This window comes from Bos indicus, chromosome 5 (genome assembly GCF_029378745.1).
Source record: "Bos indicus isolate NIAB-ARS_2022 breed Sahiwal x Tharparkar chromosome 5, NIAB-ARS_B.indTharparkar_mat_pri_1.0, whole genome shotgun sequence".
NCBI lineage: Eukaryota > Metazoa > Chordata > Mammalia > Artiodactyla > Bovidae > Bos > Bos indicus.
Window position 1 is genome coordinate 107,080,675 of NC_091764.1, and position 12,170 is coordinate 107,092,844.

General features: G+C 60.3%; 1 protein-coding gene across 2 annotated transcripts in view; it reads right to left on the reverse strand.

Annotated features, from left to right (window-relative positions):
• Nucleotides 1–2,317: 2,317 nt before the first annotated feature.
• TSPAN9 (tetraspanin 9) overlaps nt 2,318–12,170 on the reverse strand; it is a 192,877-nt gene continuing 183,024 nt past the window's right edge. For both annotated transcript variants that reach the window (XM_019961689.2, XM_019961690.2), the window contains 6 exons: nt 10,515–10,706; nt 10,111–10,185; nt 8,212–8,313; nt 7,462–7,593; nt 7,062–7,145; nt 2,318–5,653 (listed from right to left, as the gene is read on the reverse strand). In XM_019961689.2, the coding sequence (XP_019817248.2) occupies nt 5,582–5,653; nt 7,062–7,145; nt 7,462–7,593; nt 8,212–8,313; nt 10,111–10,185; nt 10,515–10,706 (657 nt within the window). In that variant the 3' untranslated portion in view covers nt 2,318–5,581. The remainder of the gene's footprint in view (nt 5,654–7,061; nt 7,146–7,461; nt 7,594–8,211; nt 8,314–10,110; nt 10,186–10,514; nt 10,707–12,170) is intronic.

Below are 12,170 nucleotides of genomic sequence, written 5' to 3' on the forward strand. Positions count from 1 at the left end.
CTCTTTGTTAGTTTGAGGAGTTAGTAGTCCACCACGGCTGTCATTACATCAGCAGAAACAAGATGGCTAAATCAATAGCCTCCTAGTCTTTGCCGGACATTATAAGACAGAACACTTGCAAAGCCGATATTCTTGTGTCCAAAATGACATCCCCTTAATCTGACTTCGGTCTGACTTCTGTGGATTATTGAATGCTGCTACTGGGCCAGCAGAGCAGAGCAGGCTCAGGGAGGGGGAGGAACCACTCATGTCCATGTCCACAGGTCTCCTCCTGTGCTCTCTCCCCGCTCCACACCCCAGCTCCCCCTCCAGATCACACTCTTGCATCCCCAGTTTGCAGCCGGGGAATGCTCTTCTATGGGGTTCTACCTCTTGTCTGGGGACTCCTGAGGTCCCAGACTTGGCCAGTTTCTTGCCCAAGTGCCTACTCTGGTCCAGGAACAAGCTAGATGTCTTTATATGCACACTTTTATTTAATCCTCACGAATTAAATCCTGAGGATTTAACTCTTCAAAATGGTATTATCTTCATTTTGCAGATGACAAAACCAAGGCATGTTCAGTGAGAACCCAGTGCTCATGTGGACACCAGCCACATGCAGAGTGGGAGCCGAACCCAGGCTCCAGCCCTGCAACCGGAGCTCTTCCCACCCAGACCACCCAGACGTGGTGCCTCACTAAGGCTGAAAACTCAGGCTCAGTGACAGCCAATAAAACAGCTGTGGTCAGGAGGGATCTACAGAGCACACAAAGGCATTTCAGGAGCTGTGAATCAGCATCAACCAAACGAGATTTAGTTACAGCCCACAGCCCTCTCCTCCCTGTACATGAGACCCATGAAGCCTTCGTTCGGTTCCAGGAGCCCTCTCCTGTTGAGAGAGGCACTCACGATGGCCAGGAGGGAAGGCAGGAAGGTTCCTTCTCCCCCCCAGACTCTGGTCCATCACCACGGCTTGTCAGTCCTCCCATGGGGTCCCTCTCACTTTCCCCGCATCCTGCTGGTATACCTCCCTTGGTTGTCACGCTGCAGCCAGCAGGCTGGCGCTCATCACACCAGACTTCAAACCTCCCAGGGGCTCCCTCTGCTCTGTAAGAGCAGAGTTCAAGCTCTCCCACCAGCTCACAGGCTGTGGTCCCTGCCCGGCCAGGGCACCATGTGTTCACGTTGCTTAGCTCAGTTGACAGGTGCCCAGCACTCACACTGCAGCCAGGATGCTCCGGGGCAGCTGGCCAGCTGCACTCTGCTCCCAGGAGTGGATAGCACAGGGGCTGGGTGGGCATCCCCTTGGGGCATCCATGGGCTGGGGGCAGGAGTGAGAGCAGGACGGGAAGGGGGAGCAGCCCCACCACGCTCTTATGACTTGGCTGGTCCTCAGTGGATGACTCGGGGTCACTGGCCCTTCAGCCTTAAGGCCCTCTGGTAACCATCCCTGGGTAGGCTTTCAGGGGCTCCCACTCTGGCTGGACCTTTGAGGGGGTCACCTCAGACCCCCCAATCCTCAGCAAAGCCTCAGGGGCTTCGGAACACAGCAGCCACAGGAAGGGTCCCCAAGGTGGGTGCTCAGGACAAGTCGTGCCAGCCTGGCCTTCCCCCGAGGAGGGATTCGAGGAGACCCCGAGCTGCACCCTCCCTTCCTTCCCTCCCAGCCCATCAACCCGCCTCTCTTCTGTGCCTTGTCACCGTGACAGTGACGGCAGAGGAAAACCACAAACCAGAGCCCCAGCCGGGGAGCCGGCGAGCATCCCACTGCAGCCAGCAGATCAGGGCTCTCGAGGTTCCAGGGTCCCCCTCTCCCCACCACCGATGAGCATCTCACGCTGATGGGTATGTCCCAGGGCCAGGTCACAGTGTGAGGTCCCCTCAGTTCCGGGCGAGACATCAGGCCCACAAGAACCCCAGGAACATCGTAGGTGCTTAACCCTGACAGCCCTGCCCCATGGGGCCATGGATGACTTGCTCCAGGACTGCTCCCACACACAGGTATGAACCCAGCCCACAGGACGGGCCATCAGTGGTGGGTGACAGACACTGAGCTGGGAGCTGGTCTCTCATGCGGCTGCTCAGACCACTCAAGCTGGCCCCTGATGGAGCCTGCATCCACTGACCAGGCGAGGCTGGCGTGAGGACTGTTCAGTCCCCAGAGAGGCAGGCCACCACCTACAGATCTGTAGCCAGGGCCCGAGGAGGGGAGGAGAGCCCCCTGCCCTGGGCTCAGCGTGGACAAGGCAGGCTGGTCCCTCACACCAACTGCCTCATGCGAGAGGCCACAGTCACAGCTCAGGGGGCTCGGGAACGCCACAAAGAGACAGCTTGAGTGTGCTTTTGACATGTTACCAGCTTTTATTTAAAAACATGCTAAAAACATGGCGTTCCACAGCCAGGACCAGGATGAAGGAAGCATACAGATGCGGCATCGCAAGCAGGAAAGTGCGCTGAAACCAGCCCGCAGGACCCGCTTGGCCATGTCGCCTCGGTGGACGGGGTGTAGGCAGGAGCCCCGGCCTCGCCCTCAATGGGGGGCCCGGTCAGGAGGGAGGCGGGGACGTATCCTGGAGCCCGCCACACGGCGGTGGAGGGGAGGATGGGAGGACGGGCACACCAGAGGCCGGCCCTGCAGGGCGCCTCCCTGCTCTGTCTGGCCGGGTCCCTGCTGTTAGCACCTCCACCAGTGGTGGGCAGGGGCCGGAGAGGCGGGGACCTCCTTTCCATCCACCTGGACCATGCTTTGGCCACCAGAGCAAGGAGGGACGGCCAACGGGTGCGAGTCAAACCAGAACACCTGTTTGAGGGTCTCAGAGGGGTGGGGGTGGGGGTGGTCAGCAGCCTTGCCAGAGTGAGAGGCTCACACTGGTGGCAGGCGGGGAGCTGGGGGTGGGGGGTCGCACCAGCTGCTGCCCCTTGGGGCGGTGCTCAGCCCTGCTCGCCCACCTGCCCTGCACCCACCTGGCTGCAGAGAAAGGCTGGGTGGAGGCAGGCATGCCCCTAAAGGCTGCAGAACCTTGGCCTTCGGAGTCCACTCTAACCTGCCTGCATCAGACCCCCTGGAACTGACTCTGACCTGGGCAGGGAGCTGCCAGGGAGGGGACTCACTCACTCAGGTAGCTCTGGCGTGAGCCCAGAGTCGGAAGACACCAAGAAGATGCCGAGCCCCATCACTGACAGCATGCAGCATGCCTTCTGTGCAGCAGGGGAACTGCTCTGCACGACGGAAAAAGGGTCACAGAAGGGCTCTCCCCCAGTTCACAAGAGCCTGCCGCCCCGAGCGGACGTGGCCAAGTGACCGATCAGCCAAGCACAGGGCCAGGCAAGAAGGCAGTTTGGGGAACTGTGGATAAGGCTCTGCAGACAGATGGACGAGGCGGGGTGGCTGGCAGGAGAAGGGAGACTGAGGCAAGGGCCCCAGGGCCGGAGGGCACCCCCGAAGCTCCAGAAACATGAGATTCCAGGGAGACCCAATCACCCCCAAGGTGCTAGGCTTTTGCTGTTGATTTTAACACAACTTTAAAATTGCATTGATAGGCATAAACAACCCCCCCCAAAACAAACTCATTATGCAGCAGTCCCAATGTGCCACTCAAATGCTCGTTTGCTGAGAGTGCCGCGAGGGGGCAGGGTGTACATCTATTCTGGGCTCCACAGACCTGGGTTCCCAGGGGAGCCACTGAAGCTCCTTTCCAAGAAGTCAGGCCCAGAGGGTGGGGAGGGCCAGTCATGTGTGCACCGGCCTATCCTCCACCCAAATCCCGCCCACAAGCTTGCCCACAGGCACCCCCACTCCTGTCCCAGGAGGCGGTCTCTGCTCCACCCAGCTCACCGAGACCACCCTTTTCTCCGCTCCCCACCACCCAGAAGCACGACCCTTAAACACACAAAGTTCTGCACTGCTGGTCCCAACCATCTTATGCTTAAGGGGAGAAGGGGGTGCTGGCTGGGTGTCAGCTCTTGGATACACAGGCTGGGGAGGAGACAAAGCGGGGGGCGCCCCTTGGCAGATTGGGGCGCCCAGCCAAACGGCGCAGGACAAAGGCAGCGCCCAGGTGAGGCCTGTCTGGGGAAGTGCTAGCTGGTGAGGAACCTTTCCAAGCTCAGCCCTACGGATTCTTAACTTATATTTCAACTGCACAAATTGCTTAGACCAGCGTGAGCCCTGGTGGGGGCACCTGGCTGCGGCCAGACGCCCCTCAGCTGTCCACCTCCAGTCCCTGACTCAGGTTGCTTTGTCCTGGGGCCACCGTAATAGGATCCCTCTGGGTTTCCTCAAGTTTTCTCTGCTTTCCCTTGGGGTCACAGAGGACAAGATTGCCAGCCACCACAGCATCAGTGAACCCCGAGCAAGGAGCTGAGGGTCCTGGCAGCCAGGTGGACATCCCCACCCCACCTCCCTCCCTCCCGGCAGTGACTCCGGCTGGACCATCATGGCTCCCCACTCCCTCCCCTCTGGAGGTCGCGGGTCCTCTGTCACGTCTGAGCAGCTCCACGGAAGGACTGCTTCCCCTTCCAGAAGCAATGTGAGAGAGTGAGCAGCATCTGAACTAGAGAGGTATTTGTCTGAGAGTTTCTAGCAGGAATGTCTGTGAAATAACGGGTTTGCAGAACCTGTCGCGGGAATCCCCCGCAAGGGGTGGAAGGGGAGCCTCCCAGCCCACAAAGGGCAGGCAGGAGGAAGAAGGAAAAAGAACTGCTCATCGGAGACGTGTAAGGACCCACGCCTGCTCCGCCTCGTTCCTGGCAAAGCACCCCTAGCTCCCAGAAGACCCCCTTGCCCTGCGTCTTGCTTCCATCCCGTGCCTCCCACCCCCCCGCCGTCTCCCCTGCCGCCTTCCCCCAGGCTCCCCCCTCCCTCAGTGCATCCTGGCCGCAGCCTCCTGAGTGTGCCCAGCGGTCTGTCCTGATAGAAACCAGACGAACGGACGTGCCCTGTCCCTTCCCGTCCCCCACCAGCAGAAAGAAAACCAAACCGTTACAGAAATCAACGCAGTACAAAGTTATAAATCAGAAAGCTAACCCTAAACTTATCTGAGAGATAGTATTCCTGAATAATCATAATCAGAGTAAAATAAAATAAAAAAAAGTTACACTGTAAGGTATAAAATGCCTGGGTGAGACGCTCTCACAGCCCAGCCCGGCCTGGAGACGGTCAGCTGGCCCCCTGCCAGTGCGCCCCACCTTCTGGGTGGCTGGGGGGCACCGGGGCCGCTACTGGGCAGTCTCTCCACCAGAAGGCAGCCCTGAGCGCCCCCACCCCCACCCCATGCCATGCGGGGGACAAAGTGTCAGCTGAGGAAAAAAGACAGGGCAGGAACGCATCAGTGCTGGGGGCTCCTGGAGCACGCCCCCCACCCACCCACCCTGTCTTCTTTGGCAAATACACAGGAATCTGGGCGCCCCAGCACCCCCAAGGTCTCTGCATTTCCTCCCCCGCCCCCGGCCTCTGCCCACCGACAAGGCTTTGGCAGGTGGCCGGGAAGGCAGGCCAGGGCGGGGATGCAGGGGTCAGCAGTCTGGAGGTGCAGGCGACACAGAGCTGAAGGCCTCTTGCCTCGCACAGTGTCTGCGGGGGCCGGGGCACTCGGCCAGCCGCTCAGGCGTCGTACTTCTTCCCAGTCCGGTGGATGTGCTGGAAGAGGGTCATGGAGAAGGCCATGCCCAGAATCTGAAAGACATGGGGCCCAGGGGCCTGAGACGGGGGCCCAGGGGGCACCCAGCACCCGGAGGGGAGCCCCTCCCATCATGCAGACAGGGGGGCGCGAGGGCAAAACAGAGCTAAGGCGGGCTGCACGTGGGGAGCTTGGCCCCTCGGACTGTCCAGGCTGGATGTCACCCAGCTGCGAGGCCCAGAAACCTGCTGTTTCAGAGCACGGGGACGGGGGCCTGGCCCTAAATGGCAGGGGGCCGAGGAGCTGGGGAGTCGGTGGGGAGGCGGCAGGAACACTGAGCAGAGTCCCAGGGCCCACAGCACGGCGACTCACAGCTGCTGCCTCGGGAGGATGTTGATGGCCATCTGTGTCCCTGTACCCCCTGGGTCCTGATGCACTGGAGGAGCAGGGGGGCAGCCTGCCTACCCTTCAGGCAGCAGCACACAGCACGGACCCGCTGGCTGGGGACACTCACTGCCTCCATGGCTCTCACACTCAAGGTCTGCGGTGGCCCTGGAGGCTGGGGGCTGGACCCAGCCCAGCCCCAGCGCCCTGCTCCAGGCCTTGCCACGGGCCACCCTGACCTGAGCCCCACTCGGAACCACACAGCCTTCTCCCACAGGCCTGCCTCCCGTCAGAGTCCTGAGTGGGCACAGTGGTTCATCCACCAAGCTCGAAGTCTCTTCGACGAGCAGACTCAGTCTAAACCACAGGCCCCAGGGTTTAGGGAAGAAAAGGCACTTCGAGCAGGACGTCTGTCTCTCTGTGGACCCACTGGTCAGGGGTCGGGGCTCATCAGGGGTAGCAGTTACACACAACTGGGCGAGGAGGGAGCCCCCAATCCCCAGAAAGATGGGGGGGGTCTCCTGTTCCCACCACGTCAGCCTCCTCATCCAGGAGGGGGCTGAGGGTCTCCTTGGCATTCTTCTCCATCACCCACGCTGGGCCGTGCAGCACAGCCACCCACAAAACGCAGACCAAGGAGGGCAGCCAGCCCTTCCTGAGCGCCCTCCCGGCCTGATGTTGCGGGTATCAGACTCACCTAGTGCTAAGAAGTGACCCATGATCAAGCCCACTACACAGACGTGGAAACAAAGGCACAGAAACCAAGCCGCACGCCCGGCGACGAGACACTCTCACAGGCGCTGGGGCGGGACGGACCCCGAGGAGGCTGCCCCTGGGCCTTGCTCACACTGATGCCACACGGTTGGTTCACAAAGTAAAAAAGGTCCCTGTGCCTGGGGGGGACAGGCCTGTCCCAGCCGGCCGTTCCTGAAAGGCCAGCACAGGCCCAGGGCTCAGGGGGATGAGAGGAGGCTTGGGCAGGCCCTGGCGGGGTAGGGGGGGCGGGGCGCGCAGGCCCTGCAGGCAGGGGTCTCCCTCAGGCTATCCCCTCCACCCCGCTGGCAGGACGACCCCCCTTACCTGCGTGATTAGAAGGCACATCCCCACCGTGCCGAGCACGTGCTTATTGTCAGCAAACCACTGTGTGACCTTCTCGTAGCAGCCCTGGGGAGTGAGGACCACAGCTTCAGGTGCTGGGGTGAACCGAAGACGCTCCTGCCCAGCCCCCAGCTCACTTCCCTTTGGACCCCGCCCCCACCCCGGTTCTGTCCACAAGGCCCCACTGCACAGCCCCAGAGCCATTCCTACCCGACTCTGACTCCCTGAGACGTGGGCCCAGACGCTCACTCGCCACTGCCTTTTGGCTTCAGGCCTGTGTGCTGTCCCCCACCCCACATTAAGCCACCTCCTTGGTGTCCTGGGCCACCCCCGCCCCCACCCAGACTGTCCACCCAGGGGCCCCCGGGGTGCCCAGCCTCACCGTTTTCCACACGAGGGTGGTGTTGTTTTGTCCGCAGCCCTGGGAGTTCTCCATGCAGCAGCGGTCGGGAACCGTGTTCTCCCCCAGCACCGAGAACCAGTCTTTGTAGTCGGTGACGCCGCAGCAGTGCATCTGCGGGGAGGGGCGGCGGGGGGCCGTCTGACGGGTCCAGCTCGGGCCTTTCCCTGCCGCCCAGCCCCACGGGAGCGGGCACCCAGAGTCCAGCTTGCTTGTCCCTTCTCTGGGCCCCAGCTAGGCCCAGGGGACGGAATGATATCTCCCTCCTGGAGGCCGGCTGCCTGCTCTCTGAGCGGGACGCTGGGCACTGGGCACTGGGCAGAGCACTCAGCCCTCTGCTGGTCTGCCCCCAGCTCTTGGCTTCGTGATGGCAGCCCCTCCCCAGGCTACACGGACATGTTTCCTCTTAGAACAGGGTTTCCTGAGTCACAACCAGGGAGGCAGACCTGTTGCTAAAACACTGTCATTCGTGCCGAAGCTTCAGAAAGGATGGGACGGAGGAGGTGCCTCCTGATTGCCCATCTTGATTCCCAGCTCCCAGCCCCTCGGATGGCTGCTAGCCACATCCAGGCCCCTGCGCAGCCCACCACCCACCCCGCCACCCCACTGCAGCTGCCGCCCAGAGCACCATGTCTGACCCAGAAAGCTGGTGGCCCAGCCCAGGCTGGGACGTGGAGTCTGAGGCCCAGGCCCCGCCTTCCACCCACACCTGTCCCTGCCCCCAGCCCTCACCTCTGCCTGGATGATGTTCCAGGCGTTCTTCAGCCCCACGTTGTTCTCTGAGTTGTACAGCAGCAGGCCCTCCTTCAAGTCCTTCTTGGCATTCTCATTCACCTGTCGGGCGAGGGCAGACTCAGGTTGGTGGGGGGGGACCAGGAGGCTGCCCCTCTCCCCAGGTCGCCCAGGTCAGCTGCGAGTGCCGGCCCCACAGACTCATGGGGGAGGCCTGCTGGGGGCCGGAGGTGACCCCCGTGAGAGCCGAGCATTTCAGGAAGGAGCAGGGACCCTCAGAGGTGGAGACAGCACAAGGCCCCCCCACAACTCCCCTGTTCCCAGGACATGCCCCCCACAGGACATGTTGCTCCCTGGCCCATGACATCCCACCCTACATGCTGGCCCTGTGGGAACACACCCTGGGAACTGCAGGGCGCAGAGCCGCCGTCCAGAGTGTGGGGCCACCCCTTGCCAGCAAGTTGCTTACCCTCTCCCACCTCTGCCTTGTCTGTAACACTGGCACATAACATCCACCTCGGAGACAGTTGTGAGAATTAAAGGAATGATTGCCATGAAGACCAAGAACAGGGCTGGCCCGCAGGCATCTCTCAGTATTATTAGTGCCTCCTTTATACAGATGCAAAGGAATCACTGCTTCTAACCCTCATAGTGACTCTCCCTCTTGGTGTGGCCTGGGAGACTCCTTCAGGACCCAAGGGGCAGATGGTTACATGGTTCTGGTTACCATGAACAAGAAGAGCCCCTGAGCCCTAAGTCTGCACGCTTGGCCAGTCATTCTTGGTGGTCCCAGAGGAAGTTCCCCAACTGGGTGGAGAACTGTCCAGCCTGGTGAGGGGTTAGTCCTTCTTAACCTCCTGAACCCCCAGTGCAGCCTGAGATCAGCTGAAGTGAGTGAGTGAAAGTCATTTTTGCTCAGTCATGTACAACTCTTTGTGACCCCCATGGACTATACAGTCCATAGAGTTCTCTAGGCCAGAATACTGGAGTGGGTACCCTTTTCTTCTCCAGGGGATCTTCCTAACCCAGGGATTGAACTCAAGTCTCCCACTCTGCAGGCCGACTCTTTACCAGCTGAACCACAAGGGAAATCCATGAGATCACCTGCCTATCCCCAAAGGCCTCTGGAAAAGGAAGCACAGCTCCCTTGATGCTGAGCCCTATGCAGTATCCCCTGGAAAATTTCACCATGTTACCTCTGGGTTACCCTCCCTAGCGCCCAGCCCAGCCACCCAGTGAGTTCTGTGCAGGGTTTCTGGCCTGAAATATGAACTTTTCCATATTTCAGCCTGGGAACTTGGGGCACAGGGTTTCTGGCCTAAAATGTGAACTTTTCAAGTTCTTGGAGAATAACTTCAAGTTCGTGGAGAAGTTCTTCTTGGAGAAGAACTTCAATAAGTTGGACAACTTCAAGAATTTGGAGCTTCTCAAGTTCTTGGAGAACTTGACCCTTCTCCAAGTGGTCAGCACAGCCATGCTTGAATGCTCCCAGTGATGGGGAGCTCAGTGGCACTCCCCAGTCAGGGCTAGGGTTAGGGCATCCCTGGGTAACTAGAGGGTCTACATCCTAAGACATGCAAGTTAATCCCTGAGTCAGGAAGATCCCCTGGAGTAGCAAATGGCAACCCACTCCAGTCATCTTGCCTGGGAAATCCTATGGACAGAGGAGCCTGGCACGCTACAGTCCATGGGGTCGCAAAGTGTCAGACACGAGTGAGCAACACACACACACACACACACTTCCTAAGACAACACAAGCAGATGAGCCCCCTGCTGCCCCCACCAAAAGCTCTCCTCTCCTCAGAGATACAACTTGTCGGTGCTTTTCCTCCAGATTCCCTGACCCAACTCCAAGGGCAATGATACTCCATACACCCCCTCCCCTCCTGGAAGACTTACCTTGTCCATGTAGACAAAGAAGAGGATAATTAAGATCAGCTCCGCCAGGAGGATGATCAACAGGACGATGAAGAACTGGAATGAGAAGGTTCAGGCATGGGCAAGTGGTCATGGACTGGGACGGGGTGCAAACACGATGGCAGGGGGCAGGCTTCCCAGGTAGGGAGGGGCCACCACTCTTGAGGATCCCATGTGGGCAGGGGAGGGAGATAAAGCCTGACAGTCAATCAAGGAGTGGGAGGGGCACCTAGGCCAGGGGTAGCCAATCATGAGGAAGAGGGGCGTGGTCATTCTAGAAGCTCAGGCTATACACCCAGTGGGCTCAGCGGCCCCAGTGTTCAGAGGGCTGGGGTGCTGGGGAGCTGGGGGACTTGGGGCCTAGGGGGCTGGGGGGTCCAACTTACACTGAGGAGGAGGCACCTGTTCTCCTTGATGGCCCCCAGGCAGCCAAGGAAGCCCGTCACCATGACGATGGTGCCTATGGCGATGACCAGGTTGGCTGCTGACAGCGAGGGGAAGCTGGGGGAGAAGGTGGCAAAGTTGCCTTGCGACACGGACAGCCAAATGCCCACTCCAAGCAGCCCACAGCCACAGAGCTGGAGAGAAAGGAAAGCCCGTTAGCCCAAATCCATCTCCATGGGACTCAGAAGACTGCCGGTCCCGCCCCCACCATCCCCACCCCCACCCCACCCCATCCCCGGCCCCAACCGTGAGACACGGAGCGGGTACCACATGGCCCGAACTACACCGGGGGTGTGACCTGCACAAAGCCCCCAGCCTCTCCGTGTCTCAGTCTCCTCATCTGGCAAACGGGATGACACCAGCCTCATGACCCCTGTAGGTCACTTCAATGAAAACAGATTAAACAGGGCACAGGGAAAGCACGTGACAAACGCGGAAGGTCCCCGCTGCACAGGCAGGGCTGCCGGCGTCCCACTGGGCGGAGGAGGGCCTGGAGCTCAGGAAGGAGACAGGCTGGGGTGGGGCCACGGTGGCCATGGAAGCAAGTGAGGGCTTTGGGAGAGAACCTCAGAACCCCGTTCCTCAGAGCCAGACTCTGCGGCGACTGTGTCCTGCTGCCCTGATGGGAAGGGGCACTTGCCCACAGTCCTCAGGAGTGGGAAGAAAAATTCCACAGAGCTGGAAATAGGAAGGTGCTCCCTGGCCTGGCTAAGGGGCTGGCGGGTACCGCTGTGCAGGAGCCCACCACTCCCCACACACCCTCAGGAAGCTGGCAGCTGCACCCAGCTCTGCTGCACGGCTCCCCTGGGGCTGCGATGCCTGCAAAGATGCAGTCTCCACAGCGGCCTGTCTTCTGCTCCATAAACTGACACTCCCTCCTCCACCCCCGCGGAGCCTGAGTCCAGCAATCACCAGGTATTTACTGAGGACCTATAGCCACAGGCTTCCCTGGTGGCTCTGGCGTAAAGAATCCACCTGCCAAAGCAGGAGACATAGGAGATGCGGGTTCTGTCCCTGGGTTGGAAAGATCCCCTGCAGGAGGGCATGGCAACCCACTCCAGTATTCTTGGCTGAAGAAACCCATGGACAGAGGAGCCTGGTGAGCTACGGAGGCTCCTACAGAGGCTGCAGAGTTGGATACGACTGAGCAATTAAACAACAGAACACAGTTGTTAGCACAGTGGTGCTGGTGTTAGGGAACTGTCTTCCCGGGGCCTCTACTGGGGCCAGATGGGAGCCAGGGAAGCACAGCTTCCCAGACTGTATGCTCGGGGAACAGGTGAAGGGCTCAGAGCCCAGGTGCCAGGTGGAGGGGCAGCCCCGCAGACATGTGGACCGGGCAGGTGGAGAATGCGACGCTGCCCGCCTCTTCGGGACCACTGTGAGAATTTAAAAGAAAGAAGCCCTGTGGAGAGGATGACAGGGCCAGGTGCTGGCCTCTGGGTGACATTTCATGAGCCAGGTACCAGGCTGCGACGCTCAGAAGAAGCCTCCAGGGAGCAAACACGTGGCCGTGAAGGCCGGGCAGCCATGTGCAGGCGGAGAGCAGGAAGCCAGGCAGGGCCAGAGGCTCCTGGAGGAGACACACTTCCTCTCTA